We start from the raw sequence: 25,804 nt of genomic DNA on the forward strand, positions 1-25,804 counted from the left end.
TAAGAATGCAAAACAAATTCCTCATCTTTAATTACATATAAACTAAAGGATTGGCGACAAATCCACATATTCAGTGGAAAATAACCTTCTATTAGTGGGAGGGGGTAAGATCTGTGTTGCTCCTGGTTTTTAGCTGCGAACTGGCTATGTATGTTCAGATTTACCCAGGAACATAAATTGGTTGAATTTACAGTCCTTAAATTTTATTGTCTAGCCTCCTGCGCTTAATTTTGCAGCTTGATCAGTTCCTGGATGGAGTGAGGGTGGGGAACAGCTGATCAACAGCTCTAGCCATTCATGCACTAAAGCCCCACTTTCTCTTTGCTTCCAGACACTTGTGTAAGGGGGAGGAGGGTGGAATCTTTGTTTAAATTACACAGCCGAATTATGGCTGTGTCAGGAACACTCTTTTTAGTTATGACGAGATGTTGCAAGATTTATGCCTTACGTGAAAGAAAGCAAACGCAAGCCCTGGGGGTTACGCTTTTGTCACACTGGCACTGCTTTGGCTTCTCGTCGCTATTCTGATGCCAAGGAGAGCAATAAACCCCCATGAGAGTCATAGAACTGCCCGCTGAGCCCTGACGGTGCAGAGAAGCTTTTATGCCCAAAGACAATACACACAGGGATCATAAACTCGTTGTAAAGGGAAGATGACCTCTCTGGCAGGAGGAATTACGTTTTTATGGCAAGGTGCTGCTATGGAAACCAGCTCCTATTTTTCCCCACTTATTTGGAACGGGCAGGGTTCCATTTTACAGCCCACTCCCAGCACACATTGACTCTATTGGTGATAGGCTAATGGCCTGATTTCCTTCCTTCCTCCCCGCCCTTGGGAAATGCTCAGCACCCACCTGAAGTCAGTAGGGAGTGGGAGCGCTCAGCACCTGTAAACGTCCATTCTCGGGGGATAGACAAATAGTCCCCACTTTGTCCTCTTTGAAGTATTTGCAGGAAACGCTAAAATAGACTGGATAGTACTTGTGGTTTTGCCTCCTCTAGCCCAACAGGGGGAGCCTTTCTATGTTTTAATAAGCAAAAATGTTAACAAAAATCACCTAAGATCTTAGAGGGAAATGTTTGAAATCTGCCCCTGCCTTGTGCTATCAGTTATAGGTATCAGTACAGTATCTGCCTTCAGCCACGTGGTGTCTGTTTCAGTGGCGAGGTATTGTGCTTAACCTGCTTACACCCCACTAACTGTAAAAGGGGGCAGCTCAGGGTTATTTTAAAATTGTGCATTTCAGAAATTAGAGCCGTGGTAGCATGAAGGCCCGTGTTCCTCCCATAGGCAGAGGCTGCTTCAGCTGTAGCTACAAAGACATGAACTGCTGTCAGGCACATGCCCTACTGGGTGGGAGAGGGTCTCTTATTTGCAAGCAACAGAGGCTGACAGAGCAGAGTGGTGATCCTCCCTCCCGCCCCCTCTGTATTCGGGCAGAGCGGCTCACATTGGGTTTACAGACAGTAAATGATAAAAACAGACCTTTCCTTTCACGCACTGAACGGCTGGATGAGTGGGGAATGCAAGTGAAACCAGCAGGTCTCAATGAGGGACAGGAATTGTAATGTACACGAGTAGGATCCGTTCACATCCCCTTCTTCCCAAGTCTTCAATGCCATAGCTGTGGAGGAATTATTAGCTTTTCTAGTACACACTCTGCTCGCTTCCCTGAGACACATTATAGCTCAGTTTAATGGAACATTGTATCTCTCTCAACTCAGGAGATTCCTATTCATCCCCAGAAACCATAAAACGAGCTTTCCCCTACAGCCATGTAAAAGAAACCTCGAAGACTATGTGGGCTACATTGTACCCCCTGAGGTGAGGTTCAATGGGACTCATCTCGGCTAGAGTTCTTTATATTGTCTGAATCCAAAACACAGCTGCACCCACCACGTTCTTGCCTGGATTTGGGTGGAAACCATGGAGTTGACTGAGGCATAGAATCCTAGGACTGGAAGGGACCTCAAGAGGTCATCTAGTCCAGTCCCTTGCACTCATGGCAGGACTAAGTATTAGACCATCCCTGACAGATGTTTGTCTAACCTGCCCTTTAAAATCTGCAGTGATGGAGATTCCACAACCTCCCTCCTCAATTTATTCCAGTGCTTAACAACCCTGACAGTTGGGAAGTTCTTCCTAATGTCCAACCTAAATGGGCTGCAATCAAAGCCCATTGCTTCTTGTCCTATTCTCAGAGGTTAAGAACAATTTTTCTCCCCCTCCCCTTGTAATAACCTTTTTATGTTCTTGAAAACTGTTATCATGTCCCCTCTCTTAGCTTTTCCAGACTAAACAACCCCCTCTTTTTTTTCAATCTTCCCTCATAGCTCATGTTTGCTAGATCTTTAATCATTTTTGTTGCTCTTCATTGGACTTTCTCCAATTTGTCCCCATCCTTCCTGAAATGTGTCTTCGAGAACTGGACACAGCTGATGGTGGTTTCCACTCAAATCCATATGTATGTTCACCTTTGATCTGATCTGACTTATTGCCAGAGTGAACGTAGGTGAATCTGGAGCATTTTGAAGGTCCCTGAAAGACCCGCCTCAAGTTTCTGGTTCATAAGGACTCCCCCAAACCAGGCTTTGTAAAGTAATGATAGGTTGTGAAGGCTAGGACTATAACAGAGTTTAAAAGAGAACTGGATAAATTCATGGCGGTTAAGTCCATTAATGGCTATTAGACAGGATGGGTAAGGAATGGTGTCCCTAGCCTCTGTTTGTCAGAGGGTGGAGCTGGATGGCAGGAGAGAAATCACTTGATCATTACCTGTTCTGTTCACTCCCTCTGGGGCACCTGGCACTGGCCATTGTCGGTAGACAGGATACTGGGCTAGATGGACCTTTGGTCTGACCCAGTATGGCTGTTCTTATGTTATGTTAATGTTTTTCCATTCCCCTAAAACTCATAAATATTCCTCTCCATGGAAATCTTTAGTAAAAGACAAAAGATTTATATGATATGAAAAGAAACCAGAGTATAGCCCTACCACTAACCAGAGCGTGGCGTCTATTCCCACTACTCCTGTTAGGACAAGGTGCTCTCTCATCTAGCCCACGAACAAGGCCCTGGAGACTGGAAATAAACAGGGAGAAGAAATGTCCTGCTCCAAGTCCTGTGCTGCCTTGCTGAGAGCTGGAAGGAGTCCAGAAAAGAATAATGAAATGCTAATCACCTGGGCGCATTGCTCATCCCACCTGTGTGGTAGCCTTTAATAGGGAGAAAACTTTGCCTTTGGGGGGGATAGAAGCACGCGAGCCTTTTAAAAGTGCATGTGGGAGAGAGATTTGGTGGGACAATGGAGTCGGTGGGGCTTGGTTTGAAAAGAGAGAAAAGCACTATTCCCCTCTCTTTGCATTCCTAGAGTTTAGTTATTAAAGGGGATGGTTAAGAAGAAAAAGTGAAGCTGGTCTGACGCGCTGCCCCACACACTCAGTGGCCTGAGAGAGTGGGTCTTGTTTTGTGCCTCCAGGCCAATGGCAGATTTGGGGGGACCCAGCCTGAGATTGCTGGCCACATCAAAGCAGTGATTATGCAAATACACACTTTTTTTTAAAAAGAATTATTTATCCCACAATAACCCCCTGCCAGGATGGGAAACAATAGATCTGTCCGGATAGCAATTCTAGCCCAAGGCTGCCAGGGAGGGGTTGGGGGAGAGAACCCCGCAAGTTTTATTGGGCTAACCTAATTTCACTAATTCTCTTTTCACACATTTTTCTTTGGGGACTGCATTTTAAGGGCCTGGTTTCACACTCCCAGGATCTCGTGGCACTGGGCGAATTCATGGGCTGCACATTTTATTTAATTCATATGTCTATCCGTGCCAGTTCCTTGGTGGGGATTGGCGCTTTTGTAAAGAGTTCCAGGTGTTTGTCCCCAGAAGTCACCCAGTTCTCTAGGGTGGATGATGATGATGGGACCAATTGATTTTAATTAGTGACAGTGCTATAAATCTGGAGGTAACGCCACCGAGGTCAGGGGAGTTAGCAGGCTTTACTGAGTGCGAGCGGATCCCCTCCTGGGACGTTTAAAGAGGAGTGTGGGTAATTACTCAGCCTGTATCAGATCCCCCCTCTCTCTTGGTAATAGACTGGCTGCTGAGAGCTGTGCTGCTTAAGGCTGAAAGTGAACCAGAGCTATAGGCCCTACGACTACTTCTGGGCTTTGACCTATTGCCCAGCGGCTCCTCCGCCTATCTCAGGCCTGGTCTACACTACACTTTTAAACCGATTTTAGCAGCGTTAAACCGATTTAACGCTGCACCCATCCACACAACGAGGCCCTTTATATTGATATAAAGGCCTCTTTAAACCAGTTTCTGTACTCCTCCCTGACGAGAGGAGTAGCGCTGAAATCGGTATTACCATATCAGATTAGGGTTAGTGTGGCTGCAAATCGACGGTATTGGCCTCCAAGCAGTATCCCACAGTGCACCATTGTGACTGCTCTGGACAGCAATCCGAACTCGGATGCAGTGGCCAGGTAAACAGGAAAAGCCCCGCGAACTTTTGAATTTCATTTCCTGTTTGCCCAGCGTGGAGCTCTGATCAGCACTGGTGGCGATGCAGTCCCAAATCCAAAAAGAGCTCCAGCATCGGCCGTACGGGAGATACTGGATCTGATCACTGTATGGGGAGACAAATCTGTTCTATCAGAGCTCCATTACAGAAGATGAAATGAGAAAACATTTGAAAAAATCTCCAGGCCATGATACAGAGTCCACAGCACAGTGCTGTGTGACAAGCATAACGGAAAGCCAAAGAATCAAATGGACGCTCATGAAGGGGGGAAGGGTGTAGTGAGCAGGGCTGGCTTTAGGAAGTGCGGGGCCCAATTCGAACAGTTTCGACGGGCCCCTGGCAGGGATGGAAAAAAAAAAAAGTAACAAAACACATGGGTCTTGTACTCACCGGGCGGTGCTCCGAGTCTTCAGCGGCGCTTCAGCAGCGGATCCTTCACTTGCTCCAGGTCTTCGGCGGCACTGAAGGACCTGCTGCCGAAGTGCCACCGAAGACCCAGAGCAAGCGAAGGACCCACCTCCGAAATGCTGCTGAAGAGCCGGAGCGCCGCCAGGTGAGTAAAAACTAAAAAGGGGCCTCTAGCTAGGGAAGGAATTCACACTGGGCACGGGGCCCTCTTAGGCGCGGGGCCCGATTCAGGGGAATTAGTGGAATTGGCCTAAAGCCGGCCCTGGTACTGAGGACTCCAGCTATCCCACAGTCCCCGCAGTCTCCGAAAATCATTTGCATTCTTGGCTGAGCTCCCAGTGCCTGTAGCGTCAAACACATTGTCCGGGTGCTTCAGGGTATATCTCGTCAATTTACCCCCCTCCTTCCCCCCATGAAAGAAAAGGGGGAAAAAATCGTTTCTTGACTTTTTTCAATGTCACCCTATGTCTACTGCACACTGCTGGTAGATGCAGTGCTGTGGCAATGAATAGCAGCATCCTCTCCCCTCACCGGTGGCAGACAGTACAATATGACTGCTATCCATCATCATCATCAGCCCGTGAGTGCTCCTGGCGGACCTCAGGTGAGGTTGGCCAGGGGCGCCTGGGTAAAAATAGGAATGATTCCTGGTCATTCCTGGTAGATGGTACAGAACTGCTGGTAACCGTCCTCATCATAGCAACTGGGGGCTGAGTTCCATCAGCCTCCCCCCTTTCATGTATAAAGAAAAGATTCTATATTGCCTGGACTATCATAGCAGCTGGAGGCTGCCTCCCCTCATTTTATCTCAGTAACAAGTCAGTGTTTCTTATTCCTGCATTCTTTATTACTTCATCACACAAATGGGGGGACCCTGCAATGGTAGCCCAGGAGGATTGGGGGAGGAGGGAAGCAATGGGTGGGGTTGTTGCAGGAACACCCCCTAGAATGGCATGCAGCTCATCATTTCTGTGGGATCTGACATGGAGTGGCTGTGCTCTCTAGTACACTTGCCCCATATTCTAAGCAGGACTGACTCTATTTTTATATACAGCATAAAGGAGGAAATGACCCAGGGGGTCATTCCCATTTTTGTCTTTGCACCTCTGGCCAGCCTCAGCAAAGGTCAGCCAGGAGCACCCATGACAGCAGCAGACAGTACAGAATGACTGACAATCATCATCTCATCATCAATTTACAATGGCATAGTAGACAGTACAGAACAACTGGTAACCATCGCTGCTACCTTGCAATGGCAAATGAATGCTGCTGTGTAGCGCTGCAGTACCGCCTCTGTCAGCAGCATCCAATACACATACAGTGACAAAAGGCAAAACAGGCTCCATGGCTGCCATGCTATGGCATCTGCCAGGGCAATCCAGGGAAAAAGGGCACGAAATGATTGTCTGCCGTTGCTTTCACGGAGGAAGGAATGAGTGACGACATTTACCCAGAATCACCCCCAACACTGTTTTTGCACCATCATGCACTGGGATCTCAACCCAGAATTCCAATGGGTGGGGGAGACTGAAGGAACTATAGGATAGCTACGGGATAGCTACCCACAGTACAACGCTCCAAATATTGACGCTAGCCTCGGTACATGGACGCACACCACCGAATTATTGTGCTTTGTGTGGCCACCTGCACTCAACTTTATACAGTCTGTTTTACATAACCGGTTTATGTAAAATCGGAATAATCCTGTAGTGTAGGAGAAGTACCCCAGACGCTATATGCTGGCTGTCCCTAGCGACCTGGGCTGAGATCACCCAGGATGAATCGTTCCCATACAGCCCCGTGTAGATCCTGTTCCTTGGCTCGGCTCGGCGGCTCTGGGAGCAGACGCTTCACATGCAGAGGTGCCCCCGCTCTGCGGGACTCGTGTGCTCGGACAAGGGCTCAAGCTGCTGCTCTCCGCTCCCGCCCCCCTTCCAGGGCCGCTCAAAGTCGATAAAAGAAGAGCGAGCTCGGGTACCTGCCTCTGTCCACTTCTCCATCCTTCCCCTCCAGCTTTAGGTGGAGATCTGGGGGCTGGATTATTGCCGGTTTATGGGGCCCCAAGGCTTGTGTATCGTAAACCCTCTTCCTTATGAAAGGGGCCGCGTGATCTGCCCTCTCCACTTTGTTTCCTTTCGCGTCTAGAGAGTAATAACGAAGGACCGAAGCCGGGCACTACACGGCGGCAGTGAAGGGGGCAGAATCTGGGCCAAAGCCTCGCACTTAGTTTAGATCCCGCCCCCAGATTTCTGTCAGTTGCTTTCAGAGAAACAGACCCTTAACATGGCACGTCTTGGAAAAAATCCAGTCGACTTTCTAGTCATCTACGCACAACCAATTACTGCAAGCGCTCCCAAGTGAATAAAAAGCGCTGCCAGGGTGGCGATCAGCCTAAGACTCTGGCTTCATAAACTGATGCCACTGAGGATCTAGACATAGATTCTATTGTTGTTCCACCGCGAAGGAAAACAGCAATATAACGTCTCCCAAGACTGTACCTTTTTTTGTAAAGCAACTTCAGCAGTGAATAGAAACGAGGTCTATGCACGCAAAAAGACCAGAATGGCTATGCCATAATATTTATCACCTAGCTATATGTTCAGATGCGCATCTCTCAGGTCTACATTCTGGGTTCTCTCTCTCTCACACACACACGTGTACGTACTTACGTATCTGACTAAGAATAGCATCGGGGTGGCAGAACCTTCAGTTGTACAGCAAGCAAGGGGGTCGTGACGGCCTGCTGGGGACCTACTATTTCACACTATCCCTAGAATACTCTCCTTGTGGCTGAAATCCTGCTCAGTAGCACTGAAGACTATAGGTCCGTGTTGGTGTGTGTTTGAATAGTTTATTGTAGTGGGGACGGAATCATTTAATATTTAGCGATTTTAAACGGGTAGTTCCTTGCTGGGCCGTGTGCGCGCGTGTGCATTAAATAAGTGGACGTGATTAAATGAGGGATAAGTGATTGACGAGAACATACAGAACGATGGCGTTCTTAGAACAACGCAAGCAGCTGTTACTGTGTCTAAATGAAGAAAACTTCCTATGCGTGCCCAGCAGCAATTTCTAAAAAGCTGGAATAAATTGATTCTTTCCCCATTTTGTCCTTAAACTAAAACATATGAAGTGAACGAAAAAGTAGCTAATCTCTATCGATGTCACAGAACAGTCAGAAGTCATTCGATTATGCACACCTGATCACTTCAAAAAACAAACAGGATTTTGTTCTAAATTTTCTGTGTGTTTCCTGGGCTGAGATGATGTTGGTCTAGGATGCAGCCCGGAGAGAAGTTTTGTGTGTTGTGAGCGGGTTGCTAGCGCAGAGGCTTTGAGTAAATTAATAGCTGTGTGTAATGGGATCTATGGCTTCCTGATCATTGCCTGCGAGGCTCCGTTTGGTAAATTCGGTGTCCGTTGGAAACAATAGTTAGTGATGGTATAAAATCATAAACCTCTGAGGCACAGAGAAGGCATCGATTTCAAAGGAATACATTTACTCTTATGCCTTTCCATTTAAACCGAGGGAGTGATCGGATTAAACGGCTATTTCAACCAGTTTATTTCACTGGATTTGTACAGTTGAGAATCTGACACGTTACTCCCTTCTGTGTCAATCCACACGTAGAAAAACACTGCAAATAGCAGGGCAAAAATCTTCAGTGCACTTTCCCTGAATTTAAATTAACTGCAAGGTTTAGTAAAAGGGTTGTGTTCTCGCTTTCCTCAGCGTTGCATCATGAGTCAACTGACCAAACAGCCCCAACTTCACAGCAGCTATGGATTTCTACACAGTGCAGGCTAGTGGATTTATTTGTATGACCCAGAGCACGATAAAGCTGTGAAGATTTAACGTCATGAAGGTAAAGGCACTGTTTCTAGCTGTACCTTTCAAGTTCTCTTCAATCGTGAGTTAACAGTAACTTTGTAAAATCATGTAATTTCGACGGAAGTCTTAAACCAGTAGAATTAGTTCTAGAGTAAAATAACTTAATTTCACTGTTTTTATTTTGAAAATGTAAGTTATTTATTTAAAAGTAGCTTTTCGCTATTTATGGTCTGCTCTTCACATCTACACCTTGCCCTTCTTTCTAGGGAACTCTATACACGCTTCTTCTGGGTGTTGTCTCTAAGCACTGCAATCGCTTTGTCCTGTGTTATCTACATGGAAACAAGCAAATATACCTAGTCTTTGTATTAATAACACCTGATCCTATTCTACCTACTCTGAGCTCCTTTGCTGAATGGGCTTTTGGGGATGGGGGGGGTTAAGTCACTTAGCATCTCGTAGAAATGCCCCCTAAACTTTCTTCATTACAATAAATGACACTCGCCCCTTTTGCTGCCAGATGACACGTAAACATTCCAATCAGAAACGCTACACAAGTTATGAAAATTATATACTTTATTTATCTTAAGAACACTCCCTTTGCTCTTCAGCTGTAAATACATACTAGAATAAACTCTGTGAATATATACAAAAAATACATATCTTCCATGAAATCTTTCTTTTATAATAAATAGATGTGAACACGTGTGCGGCTGATCGCTGTAATGCTCCGTGTCTGTTTAGGTTTTCAGTCTGTTGATTTATTTTTAATCTCTTGAAAGAATGGGGGAGTGCCTCGTCCCCTAAAGGGTCGAGATAAATAATGCATGAGGTAATCCTCCCTCCTGATTTTCTCCCCCTTTTCCTCTACATTTTTTTCCTTTTGAGGGAGAGTTCAGCCTAAATTTCCACGCTTGCATTCACTCATTACAAAGCCTACAAATTATACAATGACTTCTAACCTGGGTCTCGAACAAAACAACTTTTCCCCCCTTATAAATCATAAGAGACAGATGGCAAAATAGGGGGAGGGAGCAGGAACGAGAAGGACGGGACAAAAAAGCATTGTGACAAAGCTGGGAAACTGAACAAAGTGCACATCAGAGAGGAAAAGTTTGGTTTGACAGGTGAAATTCCCACAGCCTTGAGGCAGCACTGGGAAGAAAGCAGATGCCAGGCATTGCAAATCTGTGGATAATATTGTTACTGGCCCTATAGTTCAGCTGCGCAACTACTTTTCCGTCATACATTAACATGTCAGTGAAGACTCCAAGGTGACCGGAGCACCTCACGCAGTGGCGCTTCCTTGGCAGATTCACAGGCCCCGCTGTCCCTCTGGGCGGCCGCCTTGTTTGCAGCCCTTTCCCTGCGCTCGGCCTCCTCGTGTGTCTCGGCCAGAGGTTCCTCTGCGGGGCGGGGGCTGTTCCTAACCCCAGCTTGGGTCAGATCCACTGTGACCTTCCCCCATCTCGCCTGGGAACTCCGCCAGCTCCCCAGCCCCCGCGCACCGTATTGCACCAGCGCTAAGCGAGCTGCCACCCCGCCAGCAGGGCCCGGGCTGGCCGCACCACCGGGGCGAGGGGGGCTGCTAGATAAAGTCCCTGGCCAGCGGGCGAGGCGGCGCGTAGCGGGGCTGGTCGGGCTGCCAGTAGTCCATGTCCGAGGCGGGGCTGGCAGGCGATAAAGTGCAGCTGTAGGAGGAGGAGGAGGCGGAGGACAGGGGGCTGTTGGTGCGGCTCCAGGAGGAGGCGGGCGAGGGGCTGCTGGCGGGCGCGCCGCCGGGGCTCAGCAGCACGGCCTCGGGGAAGAGGGCTCCCGGCAGGCCGGCGGCGCCGCAGTGGTCGGCCAGGCGCAGGGTCTCGGTCAGTGCCCAGATGTAGTTGTGCGCGAAGCGCAGCGTCTCGATCTTGGTGAGCTTGGCGTCCTCGGGGAAGGTGGGCAGCACCTCGCGCAGCGCGTCCAGCGCCGCGTTCAGGTTGTGCATGCGGTTCCGCTCCCGGTTGTTGGCCTTCAGCCGCCGGCTCTTCTTGATCCTCTGCACCGTCTCGGCTGTCTTGGTCCCCCGGGAGCCGGCCCGGGCCCGGCCGGAGCGCCGCTTGCACTCGTGTCGCCTCAGACTCAGCTGCAGCCGCGCCTGCTGCTCCTCCGCCGGGCGGGCAGGCGAGGGCGCCTGGAGTTCATCGTCCTCCTCTTCCTCTGAGCTGGAGGAGAGCGGGGTGAGCGAGGGGGAGCAGGGCGAGGCGGGGCGCAGCAGCAGCAGCTCTCCCTCCGCCTGCAGCTCCAGGCTCTCCGGCTTCACGAACATCCTGCAAAGAGAGCAGGAGAAGCCCCATCATCACGCCGTGTCCCGGCATCTCAGGGCTGCAGCCCGCCCGCCCCAGGACTGGGGCGCTCACCTGGCCTGGCAGCTCCGCGCCCCCCGGCTCCCTGCCCACCCTTGGCCGTGGAGCTGTCATGCGCCTATTGACACGCGCCGCAACCTGCCCCCCGCGCACACGTTGTCCCCGCGGTCTCTACGGCACTTCTCCTCCGCGCCCGCTCCGGCTCCAGCCCCGCCAGTAAACTCCGAGCAGCCAGCGCCGCCAAGGAAGGCAGGGATGCGTTCCCACCCCGGCTGCTCTCTGCTAGGAACCTGACATCTCCCCCTTTGAAACAGCTGGAGCGGGGCAGGCCCGCACGCAGGGAGAGAGAAGCGGCCGGATTTAGCAGCAAGGTATTTTGCTGTCAGCGACTGAGGATTTTTTTGAGCAAAGTTTGAAGCAGAGCCCCGGCGACTTACTTGGCTCCCCTTTACAATGTTTGTCTCTTTGCGGAGTGCTCTCTCCCTGCACTGGCCCTCACTGCAATCTTCAGAGACAGATTTCCGTGTGTCCCCCTCCCCCTTCTCCTGGAGAGGGTCCCACGGTTATAGGGGCGGGGGTCCAGCTGCCTTTATCAAAGAGGAGTTGAAGAAGGGCCGGTTGCCTGCTGCCTCTACCTGTGTTCTGTTGGTGGGATGTATGAGAGCGAGTCCTGGTGGGGCCAGCTGCTGGCACGCGCCCCGGCACTCCAGATAAAGTGAAGCTGCTTGAGGTTCAGTGGCTGTGTGTCTGGCACACGACTCTCCTTAAAACCCCTTATATACCCCCCAGAAAACAATCAAATCTACCCCTGGGGCCCCTTGAGCTTTCCCCTCCCCCTCCCAGGGTTTATTCTTTCTTTTCATTTCATTTATCATCACTCATCTCATTCTTTTTGTCCTCTCTCTCTTTTAAAGCCCCCTGCACCCTTTGCCTCCCTCCCCTGTCTTTCTTTTATCTGATCCCCATAAAGTGTGTGGTGCAACCCCGGCTGCTCTGCGGTGTGATTGGTGCCTCGCGCTCGGTTGGAGCGTGCCGCTAATTTATTAATGAATGGGGGTCGCGAGGCGCAGCTGGCCAATCAGGGAGTCCCGCTAGCCACGCGCACTGGAGCCTGCTCCTTTTCAGCAGCTCATTAGGCTGGAGGGCAGCGAAGGGGAGGGGGACTATAGTATCCAAAACTCAACCCCCCTCCAGCCCCCTCTCCCCGCAGACTCGGATGCACAGAGAGACGGACGTACCGGCCCGGGACACACAGACGCACCGCTAGAAAAGCTGAAGCCTGAGCTGATGTATCAGATTCCACTGAGAACAAGGGCAGCTCAGTGGCTGATACTCAATGACATTCTGTGCCGCAGTTTACACCCTACATCGACAACTGAAAGATACAATGGTGGGAAGTACGTCTGTCCGCATAGGTCTATCCAAATGATATTGTGGGCGTGGTGTAGTACTATCTTGAGCTGGGGGGGGGTGCGGAGTAGAACGACCTCTAATGTGTGGTACTGGATGGGGGTGGGGAGGAGGTGGTTTTTAGCTGTGCATGGTGGAGGTCATGAAGTAGGGTTATGTGTCCGTGTCTGAGGAGAGACTGCGCGCAAAGATGTGAAGAAGGAAGGTGTCCGTTGCTGGATAGGGGTTGCAAGCCTGGAGCAAGATTATCTACGCCTTTCTGGGGAGGGGCGTGTGTGTAAGGGTAGCAGGTGTGGAGCAGGGCAGTGGCTGTGTCAGAATAGAGGCGCGGGGCGTGGAAGCTCACGTGCAGTTATCTGGTACGTGGTGGGAGAACTCTTGTCTCCAAGGCATAACTCCCAGCTCTTCAGTGAATGAGCTGCATTCCGGCTCCTCATCCTGTGTGCTTGCCCAGTTTAGCTTGCTCAGTGCGTTTCGCTCGAGGTGTAGACCTGCCCCGAGGAAAGGAGCTGTCCAGAGTCCCCTCAGCTAGCCGGTTCCCCGTTTGCCTTCTTCCAATAGTTGCCTTCTGGCTTGCTTGCCTAAACAAATCCCACCCTCCTTTCCCTGTGCCTCGGAGGGCATTCGAATCCTGTAGCCAAAAAACACCGGTGAGAGGATGCGCGTGTGGTTGTTGGAAGAGGCAGGATTAAAGAGACTGTAGCCACGGGTTCAGGGGTACACTACGGGATCATTAGATAACGATCCTTCAACAGCAGAATTGCCAGGAGGACTGTAGGGGAGGATTCGCATCTGTAAATGTCCTGAAATGAAATTATGATGACACACTATAGCTCAGATGATAAATACAATTGAAAGTGATTTACCCAGGCTTGGAGAGGGGGAACTTTGAAAAGAATATACAGAATCCATTGCCAGAATAGCTACCATGTAAATGTTTTTTTTCTAAGGAAAGGAGACTAAAGCGTTCTTGCCATACAGAGGAGAAAAGTGCAGCTAATGTGGTCTGTTGAAATCGTTGGAAGGCCCATGTGCGGATTAGATATGTACCCCCTGTTCTGGAGGGATCTGAGCAAATGAAACCTTTCTTGGCAACCCATGACACACACGGGAAATAATAAATCCATGACAACTAGTTTGCACGAGATTCGTCTTTTTTTTTTTTTTTAATTTCTGTGCTAACGTATTTTCTCTGCGCCATGTCCATTCGTGTGATTTAAGGCTCTAAAATGCATAATAAAAATAAAATAAAAGGCGCGTTATGATTAGCATTGTTTGCGAACTCCGAAGAACTTTAGAATGAATATGAGAAAAAGCAAGGAAAGGCTTTTAAAAATTGTCTTAAACACGCTAAATTTAGAAATTAAGGCCAGTTTATGACGGGGAAGAGAGAGGAGAGATTAAGAAGGAATTTGCCTCATGTACATTTAGGCTGGATTTTGTGTTTGAAGACCAACCAAGAGAAATGAGGAACGAAAAGGGGGAACATTATTTGGGGAACAAAAAGTGCATTGGAGATGCCTAGTTTTTCTTACAACATACTGTAGTAAGATGTAAAAATACATATCTGAAGAAAATCTTAAATCTGCCTTTTTTGCCAGAGTTTCAACATGCTGAAAGAAATAAACAAATAAAGCAATACAACTGATTGAGAACAAGAGGGTTTTCTGCAGCTTGACAGAGATGTTTCAGATACACTCTTCATACCTGACAGATCAGATGACATATCTACTCTTGCCTTGTATTGCCCTCACCCTTGTAAAAGCAGGAAAATTCAGAGGAATGAACGGAAATGTAATTTTTGGCAACGTGTTGATTTTCTAATTTATAATGTGCCATTCGTTTAATCGAGTAACATGTTCACCAATTTCAAAACAATGTGAAATATAACACACTGACACAATTAAACAAAACAAAACAAACAAACAAACCCTGGTCAGTCCAGGACCAAAACTCAACCCCCCACCCTTTCTCCAGACCACCCTCTTAGGCAAAAGTCTTGAGTGAACACATAGGCCTTGCAACATGCCCTGGAGGTCAACAAATTTGGTCTCTGTTGGTCCAACACGGGAAATGAATTGTGCTAAAGACATATACAATCAAATGAAGCCCAGAGCATACTTTAGTGTGCAAAATCAATTTCTATGAATATTGTTGTAAATACGTTATTGCAACTTGGGAGGGAGGAAACCTCCCCCACATCTAAATACGCAAAGAGAAACCTACAACCTAGATGTTGATACCATTACACATATCACACACAGAGATACTGTACTTACTTAAAGCTCAATGCAGCTCAATTAACTTCATATTCAACAGATATAGTTCCAGATTCTACGTGATTTGGTCCTTCATAATGCGTGTGCCAGAATTTCTTTGTGAAGAATACTTGATCATTATTATTTTAGCTTTCATGTTTTAGTGCTGAAACCAAATCTGTGCGTTAATGTCACTTTGTAAAATGTTTTACATTTAAATTCAATTGAATATTACACGCATACAGTGTCATGTAAGAGTTGTATAGGTGAAAGACTTCCTATACAGTCCTTGTACATGCTCTCTTCAGATCAGTAAAATATTGACTGGTTTATTGCAAATCAGAAGTGTTACTAAACTTAGTGGACTGAATGGAAAGTGTCTGCGAATCTGGCATGTGATTTAAATGAAGATATTTGATATGGTTGCTCAGAAGTATGGAAAATCTACATGCTTTCTTAACCGTATGCAAGCGTAAAACAAAATGCAACTCCATGCAACAGCCCTTAATGTCCTCTCTACCTTATGAAAAAATCTTCAGTGTAGATTAGAGTCAGCTAGGCTATCAGTCGTTCCACATTTCTGGATCCACCCCTCCCCCCCATTTACAGAGATTTATTTAAATTTGTCACTGGTGTCAAAAGTGATAGACTGGACATGGACAGTCTTTGGGTTTTGTTAGAACAATTACAAATCAAAAGGCCCTTTTAAACTTTCCAAACTCAATCTTTCTCCATGGTGTCTAGTTGACAGAAAAAGATATTTAAGGGAGATGCTACAGTGAAAGAAAACTTCATAGCAAAACAATTCCAGTTGCTGTGATGTAAATGCGGGAACACAGATGTTTCAATGCTGCAATAAGAGTGACTGGAAAGTGCTTGACCGCATGTTTTCCAAACTAGTTGCGATTAACCCAGCCTCCTACTTGTTCAGCAACTTAGCCAGGTCGTGATGGTAAAAAACTATTTCAGTTCGGCCTCGAGTTCGAGCCCAACGTGACCCGAGACCAATGTACTAAGCTAGGCTTTCTCTCTTTCTTTTAACGTAGCTAAATTGAAGAGGCACTTGTGTGGTCTAAAAATTGGCCGAATGAAACGAAGCTGAACTGTTATGCAAAGAGTGTTGAATAGCACCAGGGGAGTGGAAAAGAAATGTCGCCTACTGTCCACTGCATGAACTGTCCCCAAAGGGTCAAACTGTTCAGCTTCAGCCCCTTTGCCAGGCTCAAGCCTACTTTGCAGGAACAAAAGCCCAAAGCAGGCAGTGATCAAGAAACAGGCGCACAATGATTTAAGCTCATCACACAGCCCAGAAATAAAGGGCACTGAGCTGGCGTGTGAGTGAGTGAGAGACCTTTAGAAAGGCTTTGTTCGCTGTAAGAAGCTTGAACTCGGAGGCGACCCAAAAGTCCTAAAAGTTTAGGGTAGGTGGTGCTGAGGGACCTTTGGCTCCAGCCCATCCACGCTTCGACCTCACAAGTTGCGAGCGAGCATGAAGAGCTGGCTGCTGCGCCAGGTGACCGGGGCCTGGCCCCTGAGCTGTGTGCTCACGGGAGGGAGAACGAGGGTGTGTGTGGATGTTGCTGTACTCTCGCTAAAGCCTAGGGCACGTGCTGCGGCTTGCAGGAAGGGGCTGGCCTGGCACCTAGCTGCGGTTCTCGGCCCCTCGCCGCCTGTGGTGGGGGGCAGTGGTGGGAGGCGAGGGCAGACACTCAGGGCCTGTTGGCATTGCGGGTGTTGAGAGAGTCAGCTCGGGGCACCCCGCGCCCTTCAGTATGTTACAGTGCCAGAGCATCCAAATACACCCCAACCCCCGCAAATCCCAAAGACTCACTTTCCCCCTTTCGTGTCTGTGGCAATGAAGCAGCGGGCCAGATTAATGCATCGGCTGGGTTTCACCCAGAGCCCTCCTTGCCCCTGTGGCTTCAAGGCGTCTTTTCCCTCTAGCACAGAGCCCCCCGGTGGGGCTGTGCCCCCGTTTTAGGCCGATTGTTCCCTTCTAGATTTGCATGGCAGGTGCAGGCCTGCGGAGTGATTTTTTTAGCCCCATGCGCCCCCCCGGACTCCCCCAAAGGGTGTCTGCGTGCCTGTGAAAAAGGCCACCGGTCCCCTCCTTGCCCATGAAGAAGAGAAGACGTCGGAGCCCGCGTGAACATGCTTCAGTTTTCTTATTATTTTCTATAGATCTGGGCAAAAGAACAGCCGATTGTGTGAAAAACCCGGTGCCTGCAAAAGGGACATTGGCCATCCAGGCGAAGGTGCGAGAGCGAGCGAGCACTAATCGCTGAACCAGGAGACAAATACGATTACCAGCTTCGAGCCTTGAGTCAGAAAGTCTCATAGACTTTAAGATGTTAATCCCCAACATAATCCTTCCTTTGGCGTGTAGGAATAGTGCAGCCACAAGAGTTGTTTTGTTATTTATATTGGCGTTTAATAAAACTCAGCCAGTGGTGAATGGGCTGCCCACTCTCCAATGGTAATTAATTCCCTATTTCAGTGACCCAATTGTGCTGGGATAGAGCAGTGGGACAGGCCCACTGCCCCAGCCTGCCTTTGTGCAGCTACACAGCTCTCGTGCTTCAACAGCTATGGAAACTCATTCTTTTGATGTCATTCAAGGAGTTTTCCTTGGGCATCTTCTAAACTTCAAGGACCCTTTTCTTTTTCAAACGCATGAAAAGCAGGGCTAGCTTGACCACCTCTGTAGAATTTAATGATTTGGTGAAAGAGCCTTTTGGGGGTTTGTGTAAGGAGAGAGAGAAAGAAAATTTGGCAGGGGGCTATCCAAACTTGAGCGCACCAACCTCATTCAGCTCCTAATATATACAGCTCTTAAAAGCCATCCTTCCTTATTACACATACTTCTGGGCGTCTCTTGCCCAAGCCATTTTTTTCAAAAAGGCTCTGCTGGGAAAAGTGTATTATTTTACACTCTTGCCACACATTCAAATAGGAGCATGTTGGCATTGTGCACTCTCAGCCCTGGGGGAAAAAAACAAAAAACACCTAAGACGGTATTTTCAGCCATTAAAAGGGAAAGCTAAGCTGGGTGGAATCGGTTGGGGTAGTGTTCTAACCAAGAATGTGCTATTTACTTTTATATGTTGGGCCGTAGGCAGAGTCGAGGAAAAAGTAAAAGGAATTAGATGGCTGCAGAAGGAAGGTGTGAAATAAACCTGTGAAGAACATGCAGTGGCGCTGCAAAGTAGTCCCAGCACAAGCAGCTCGTTCTATGTCTTTATACACACTTAAAAACACACCCACCTTCGCAAGTCACAGAAACAATTCTGAATTCAACTTAGAAAATACAGAGTGAACCATATGGCCAGGGTGGCTCGAGTTGGCTGCATTTTCCCCCAGACAAAGAAGGGATTGAGAGTTGAAGGAAAGGAGAAAAAAAACCAACTTTCCGGCTGATGAAGCTGTTGTCTGGAGGCAATGATCCCAAATCTCAAGGCTTTATTCCAGGCTCCGACTGAGACGTGATATGTCATATGATTAGCATCTTTCATATTTACAAGAGTAGTATAGGCTGCCAGTCTTTAGAGAGAGGCGAGCGAAAGAAGGGGCATATGCTGAAATGGATTTAGCATTTGAAAGAGTGAAAAGAGATTGGATAAATACACTTAAACGAGGATTTAGTTTTACTCCTGTTGAGTTCTAATGGATTGTTGATTGAGATTTTAGGGAGCTGTAACAGAGGTGTCAGCAGTAATTTAAAGGAGCTATTCAGACATCTACTGTTTCTTCTTCTTCCACACTTCACTTATTAATGTCTTCAATCACTACTTGGGCCAGAAACACATATCAAATATGATAGTGAGAAGTGCTCTGTCTCTCTCTAAAATTTAAGAACATGGATAGCTGCAAAGTTTAGGCTGTATAATGCAGTTCTGTTTCTTCACACAGAAAAAATAGCACTTCAGCTTCTGCTGGCAGAAGACTTGCATCAGATTTAAGTCATTACCTGCACTGATGTCGTGTGATTATTTAAATGTTCTTTTTTCACTACCTTTCTTCATTAAAGCTTTGATAGTTCAAAAGGATAGTTATTCAGATTGGTCTAGCGGAAAGAGAGTGCACTGGCACCACCTAGTGGACAATCTTTATTTTAATCACAAAATCATTTTTAGGTTCTGGAAGAACGTACAAGTAAAATGAACAACACATGCATATTATATAAAATCACATTGCAAAACCAAGCTCTCTACATTATATACAAGAAATACTAGTTACTGGTTTCAAGTTGTTTCAGAAACTAGGAAGGATGGCTTCAATATCTTAACTAAGCAAATTTTCCAAACTTCTAACACTTTCAAAACAAAACATTCTTGGACCTGGGGCATAGACATATTCTTTGACAAAATATATTTTCAATAAGTTACAAGAGGCTTCTCTGGTTGTTTTTTTGGTCATTTTATAAGAGGCTGTTCTGGTTAGTTTCCAGACTTCATGTCTAATGTACAGGTTTCCTCTTTTACATCCATCTCTGTCATGGATTACCATGCTATGAAGTTGTATTCATGTCATTCAGGTGGGCAGCAGCACTGAAGAGAGAGAATAAGTATTTGTGGGTGGCTAAAGACACATTCCTTTTAAATTCTCACCAGAGATTTTATTTTTAACGGGAGTCATGGAGTGTTTCATTTACTCATGAAGGAAAAAAAATAAAAAAAATCTTAAGTGTTTTATATCAATGGATTTGCAAGTAAGTCAAATAAGAACTCTTCTAAGATAGGCTCTGCTAAATGATGATGTAATTCTAAAGATCAATTAAATACTTTTCAAAGGTTATTTTTGAAAAGTAAAGGGGGGAAAAAAACATTTTTTTCCTTATTAAAGCTTAGCCAAAATGTAGAATTGGCTGAAAGAACCCATATTCTCAGAGAGTGAAAACATTTTAGTTTTTACTGTTTGAAATACTGGGTGTAAAATGTTTATCCACACACCAAAACCACATTAGGTTACGTTCTTGTATCCTCAGTCACAATGATTAACACTTCACTTCACAAGTGGCCCCACTGGAAACAAAGGTGAAATTTAATGTGAGTAAGGGTATCATAATCTGGCCCATAAAGAAGGTGAGATAATCAGGTTATGAAACAACCACTTATTAAATCATAGCGAAAATCCCTTTGAAGTCACTGGAAGCAAGAGTTGGCCCAAAGTAAAGAAGCACTCCATCCTATGTTGTTATTCATGATTGGCTGTCAGCACATGTAATAGATTCAGGTGGCGGTTATGGTTTGTTTCCTGGTATTTAGAGCCTGGAATGATGGCAGTAATATCTTAAATTTTCCAGCATGGCTACAGGAAAAATGCTTTTATCACACCAGCTCCTGATAGTCAAGGTCACATTTGGATGCATATAACTGTAGGTAATTAAAATAAGGGCAACAGGAGAGGAGAAGACACTGCATTAATGTATGGTCTGTGAATATACCATCTTAATTTTTAACTTAAAAAAGTCCGTTTTCAGCAAGTATTTAACATCTCAACTACAGAATTGGGTAAGGCTGGAAAGCACTTCTTGGATCTGCAGAACCTATTTTATACTACACCCATCACTGTTATTTGAGCACCCAGTCCAACCTGTGTGGGGCAAGTAGCATAAAACACATCATATGTGAGATAGATGGATGTTTTCTTTTTCTCCATTAACTATATAGCCATGAGGTATTGCTGGAGATATTGGGGCACAGCATATTTTCTCTCCACTAGGTACATTTTCCCCTCGGTTAGTTCTACACAATGGCTCAGGTCACCAATAACTTGAGTTCTATTTTCAGTGTGTATTTCATTTTGCCCTCTTGCTCTTAGCACTGTGATTACTTTGAGTGCTAGATGAAATTACCTGGAATGTATTTAAAACTAGGAAAACATACTTTAAAACTTCTATTAATTGCTATGACGACTATAAGAGAATATAATAATAATAATGACATAATTTGAATCGCTGCTTCACACTAAAAATCCTGTGTGCTGCCAAACCAGCCGGAGATTTTTCAGAGTGCATGGCTTCTTTCCTAGATACGAGTGGCAATAATTAAGCCTGGAGGTCTCTCTCTCTCACACTCACTCTCTCTTAGATCTGTGGTGGATAGGATAGGAGATTGACTGTAGTTTGCTGACCTGGCTATTTGAGCATTCCACAGCAATAACTCGTTCCCCGTGGAGGTAGTTATAGACTGTAATCAAGTCACCCCCTTAATCTTCTCTTGATAAGCTAAATATATGTCACTCCACAAGGTCTATGGTAAAAGAGCCTACGCTTCCACTGAGTCTGTAGAACAGCAACATGGTCCTCTATTAATGACTTTATTAGACACTACAATAACTCCTCACTTAACATTGTAGTTATATTCCTGGAAAAATGCGACTTTAAGAGAAACGAATGTTAAACGAATCCAATTTCCCCATAAGAATTAATGTACATGAGGGGATTAGGTTTCAGGGAAATTTTTTTCACCAGACAAAACACTATATTTTATACACATACAGTATAAGTTTTATACAAATGATATAATACTGGTACACAGTGATGATGATTGTGAAGCTTGGTTGAGGTGGAGGAGTCATAGTGTGGGATATTTCCCTTACTGCTAAATGATGAACTAGCAATTGGCTGAGCCCTCAGGGGTTAACTCTCTCACTCTGCAAGGCAGCAGGAATGAGGGAGATATGCGCATTTCCCCTTTAAGTATGCAGCTGCTGCAAGCTCCCTCCATCCTGAGCCCTGGTGTGTCCCCCTGCTCTATGGAAGATGGAGTAAGCGGGGTGCAGGAGCAGGGAGTAGGGGGACACCCTGACATTAGCCCCTCTCTTCCTTCCTTCCTTCCCCTCCCCCTCCACACAGCAAGCAGGAGTCTCGGGGAGAAGCGCCAAGGCAAAGGGCAGAAGTAGCACATGGCAGTGGGGGGCAGGACAGCTGCAATTTTTAGCCTGCTGGGCAGCTGCAGCACGGGGAACTTAGCTGATAAGGGGAGTTGATGGGGGGCTGCCAGTCCACCCTGGTTCCAAGCCCCCACCAGCTAGCTGCAACAGGCTGCTCTTCCTGCAAGCAGTAGACAAAACAGGCAGCTGCCAAATGACGTTGGAAGGGAGCATTACACAACCGAGCATGTTCCCTAATTGATCAGCAACATAACAACGAAACAACGTTAACTGGGATGACTTTAAGTGAGGAGTTACTGTATAAGGTGGAATTTCTACCTTCCACAGAGGCTTCCTCCATAGCCTTAATATTTCCCATAACTTTCTCTGAGCCAGGGCTTTGGAGCGGAGCCTGGAGCTGGAGCACGGGGCAGCTCCGGAGCAGTGGAGCTGCAGGCTCTTGCCTGGAGCTGTAGCAGAGCCGGAGCACAGCTCCAAAGCCCTGCTCTGAGACCTTTATAATTCTGCGATATGTTGTTTGAGATGGGATGGCCAGTACTGCACATAGTATTCCAGAGGAAGCAGCATCTCTACTTCACATAATGTCATTATATTTTCCATCTTATTCTTCATTCCATTCCTTATGCATCCTAACATCTTATTTGTTTTTTATTTTGAGTGCAGCTGCACATTGAGTAAAGGTCTTCATTGAGCTGTCCACAATTATGCTCATGTCCCTTTCCTGAGCTAATACACCACACAGGTTCTAAATTAACTGTATGAGTAATTCCAATTTCCTCTTCCAATGTGCATTACTTTTCAATTATCAACACTGAATTTCATCTGCCATTGTGTTGCCCATTCACCTACCTATAGTAGGTCACTATGTAGTTCTTCCTTGGACTTGACTAGCACATAACATTTTGTGTGGTCTGTAAATTTTGCTACCTCACTGCTTCAACTCTCCCTTTCTTGATTGTTGTTAAATACATTAAACAACACTGGACCTAGTACAGAATCTTGAAGCACCCTTGTATGAATCTTTTGCAATTATTAATAGATTTAGTAGTTTTTGTTTCCTGCCTCTATTTTTCTTTTAAAACTACTTAGTTTTTGAGTAGTCTCTAAAAATCTGAGAGATTGTCACAGGTCTTTTGAAAGTCTAAAGTAAGTGTCAATTTCTCTCTTCTGTCCACTACTCACTGACATATTCAAAGAATTCTAATAGATTACCAAGACAAATTTTTCTTTGCAGAAACTATGCTGCTTAAACCATATCTGATGTTCCAGGTGTTTTATTATTTTGTTTGTAATTATTGTTTCAACCAATTTGCAGGTATAGATATAAGGCTTACTACTGGCCTGTAATTCCCAGGATCACTCCCAGAGCATTTAAAAATTAGATCTATCATCTAAACCAGGGAGTTATGAGAGAGACACAATGCAAGTTACAGTGCTCTTAAGTTTAAGGACTTCAGTTATCAAGCAATTAGATGTAATTATTTTAGTGGTGCACATATGGAGTAAATACAGAGATATCCAGGCACTGGGATATAACAAAATTATGTGTTACAAGTGCCTATTTATTATATTATACTATCTATTTTAAAATATTCTTTGGCGTTACATAGGAAAGCATATAATTTCTATACCTTTTCCTGATGTGAAAGAGATTTTTTGATTTCTTTCTTTTGCTTATTCTTTTCTTCTTTCTCTTTCTCCAAGTAATATTTAAGAATGTTGTTCAGTTGTTGCTCATACTGGCTTACATGTTGCAATCCATTCTCTCTTCCTAAAGCAGTCATACAGGACAGTTACATCTTTATTTTGCAACATCCCATCATATAATCATATTGTCATGATGAAAATATCTAATTCCCAAAACACACCATAAGGAAATGTTTCTCTAACCTTGAAACCCCTGGATTTCTGCGAAGAGACTAACCATTATAAATCAATGAGGCTCTTCCTCTAATGTCAACAGGCAGTTAACTAATTTAGTGAGTAGAGCTTTGATATCCAACTCTTCTCTTGTAGCAGCTCCTACCTTTTTTCACCAGCTCAGAATGGCTGTAGCACCACCTAACATGCTAACTCATTGTTTCTCAAGGTGTGCAGTGTGCCCCACATATGGATGTACAAAAGCCTAGCTGAGGGTGTCAGTTGTACTTTAGAGTCTCAGTTTTCATTTTAAAAAGTCTCTGGCTGTTATGGTTCCAAGGAGAACTTTAAAGACATGATGATGGGAATACGGCCTGGTCTGTGGTGCTCAGGGGTATGAAAAATCCACATTGGAGTGCTGTAGCTATGCCCCTGGAGGACACACAATAAAGTCAATGGAAGAATGTTTCAGTTGACCTAGTTACCATCATCTAGGAGGTGGTATTCCTGCAGAGACAGCAAAAACCCTTTCCATTGCTGTAGACTGCATCTGCACTACAGAGGTTATGCTGGCATAGCTATCGAGTTGTAGTTATGCCACTATAGTTCCCATAGTGTAAACCTGGCCTATAACTGATTCAGTAATGTCTGCCTGAGTTTGCAGAGAGCCTGAAACAATAGCTTTGAGGTGTGAACTGCCTCCTTTATTTTATTGGGACTAATTCAGATGCCAATGATATTTCAGAGGTCAACTTAGAATCACAGAACTGGAAGGGACCTTGAGAAGTCATCTAGTCCAGTCCCCTGCACTCAAGGCAGGACAAACTATTATCTAGACCATCCCTGACAGGTGTTTGTCCAACCTGCTCTTAAAAATCCTCAATGATGGAGGTTCCACAATCTCCCTAGGAAATTTATTCCAGTGCCTAACCACTCTGACGGTTAGGAAGTTTTTCCTAACGTCCAGCCTAAACTGCCTTTGCTGCAGTTTAAGCCTACTGCTTCTGGTCCTATCCTCAGAGGTTAAGAACAATAATTTTTCTCCCTCCTCCTTGTAACAACTTTTTAGGTACTTGAAAACAGTTATGTCCCCTCTCAGTTCTCTCTTCTCCAGACTAAGCAAACCCAATTTTTTCAATCTTCCCTCATAGGTCATGTTTTCTAGATCTTTAATAATTTTTGTTGCTCTTCTCTGGACTTTCTCCAATTTGTCCACATCTTTCCTGAAATGTGGTGCCCAGAACTGGACACAATACTCTAGCTGAGGCCTAATCCGCGTGGAGTAGAGCGGAAGAATTACTTTTTGTGTCTTGCTTACAATACTCCTGCTAATACATTCCAGAATGATGTTTGCTTTTTTTGCAACCGCGTTACACTGTTGACTCATATTTAGTTTGTGCTCCACTATGACCCCCAGATCCCTTTCCACAGTACTCCTTCCTAGGCAGTCACTTCCCATTTTGTATATGTGCAACTGATTGTTTCTTCCTAAGTGGAGTACTTTGCATTTGTCCTTATTGAATTTCATACTATTTACTTCAGACCATTTCTCCAGTTTGTCCAGACCATTTTGAATTTTAATCCTATCCTCCAAAGCACTTGCAACCCCTCCCAGCTTGGTATTGTCCACAAACTTTATAAGTGTACTCCCTATGTCATTATCTAAATGATTGATGAAGATGTTGAACAGAACTGAACTCAGAATCGATCCCTGCAGGACCCCACTCGTTATGCCTCTCCAGCATGACTGTGAACCACTAATAACTACTCTTGGGTTAGAAAATCGTTCCCAGTTATGCACCCACCTTTATAGTAGCTCCACCTAGGTTGTACTTCCCTAGTTTGTTTATGAGAATGTCATGCGAGACAGTATCAAAAGCCTTTCTAAAGTCAAGATATACCACATCTACCACTTCTCCCTATCCACAAAGCTTGCTACCCTGTCAAAGAAAGCTGTCAGGTTGGTTTGATACAATTTGTTCTCGACAAATCCATGCTGACTGTTATTTATCACCTTATTATCTTCTAGGTGTTTGCAAATTGATTGTTTAATTATTTGCTCCATTATCTTTCCAGGTACAGAAGTTAAGATGACTGATCTGTAATTCCCTGGGTTGTCCTTATTTCCCTTTTTATAGATTGGAAAAGGGCAAATATAGTGCCTGTCTTCTGGATTGTCTCCTGTCTTCCATGACTTTTCAAAGATTATTGCTAATGGCTCAGCTATCTCCTCAGTCAGCTCCTTGAGTATTCTAGGATGCATTTCATCA

General features: G+C 45.7%; 2 protein-coding genes and 1 pseudogene across 10 annotated transcripts in view; all 3 read right to left on the reverse strand.

Annotated features, from left to right (window-relative positions):
- Nucleotides 1-2,897: 2,897 nt before the first annotated feature.
- Nucleotides 2,898-2,988, reverse strand: LOC115652980 (annotated as a pseudogene).
- A 7,370-nt stretch (nucleotides 2,989-10,358) lies between these two features.
- NEUROG2 (neurogenin 2) lies at nucleotides 10,359-11,075 on the reverse strand. Its single transcript, XM_030564796.1, has one exon. The coding sequence runs from the start codon at nucleotides 11,073-11,075 to the stop codon at nucleotides 10,359-10,361; it is 717 nt and encodes a 238-aa protein (XP_030420656.1).
- Nucleotides 11,076-18,886: 7,811 nt separating this feature from the next.
- Nucleotides 18,887-25,804, reverse strand: part of ZGRF1 (zinc finger GRF-type containing 1) — a 49,665-nt gene continuing 42,747 nt past the window's right edge. For 8 of the 9 annotated variants that reach the window (XM_030564723.1, XM_030564720.1, XM_030564727.1 and 5 more), the window contains 2 exons: nucleotides 23,306-23,445; nucleotides 18,887-19,327 (listed from right to left, as the gene is read on the reverse strand). In XM_030564723.1, the coding sequence (XP_030420583.1) occupies nucleotides 19,307-19,327; nucleotides 23,306-23,445 (161 nt within the window). In that variant the 3' untranslated portion in view covers nucleotides 18,887-19,306. The remainder of the gene's footprint in view (nucleotides 19,328-23,305; nucleotides 23,446-25,804) is intronic. The other variant, XM_030564728.1, reaches the window with a different exon arrangement.

This window comes from Gopherus evgoodei, chromosome 5, assembly GCF_007399415.2.
Source record: "Gopherus evgoodei ecotype Sinaloan lineage chromosome 5, rGopEvg1_v1.p, whole genome shotgun sequence".
Classification (NCBI taxonomy): domain Eukaryota; kingdom Metazoa; phylum Chordata; order Testudines; family Testudinidae; genus Gopherus; species Gopherus evgoodei.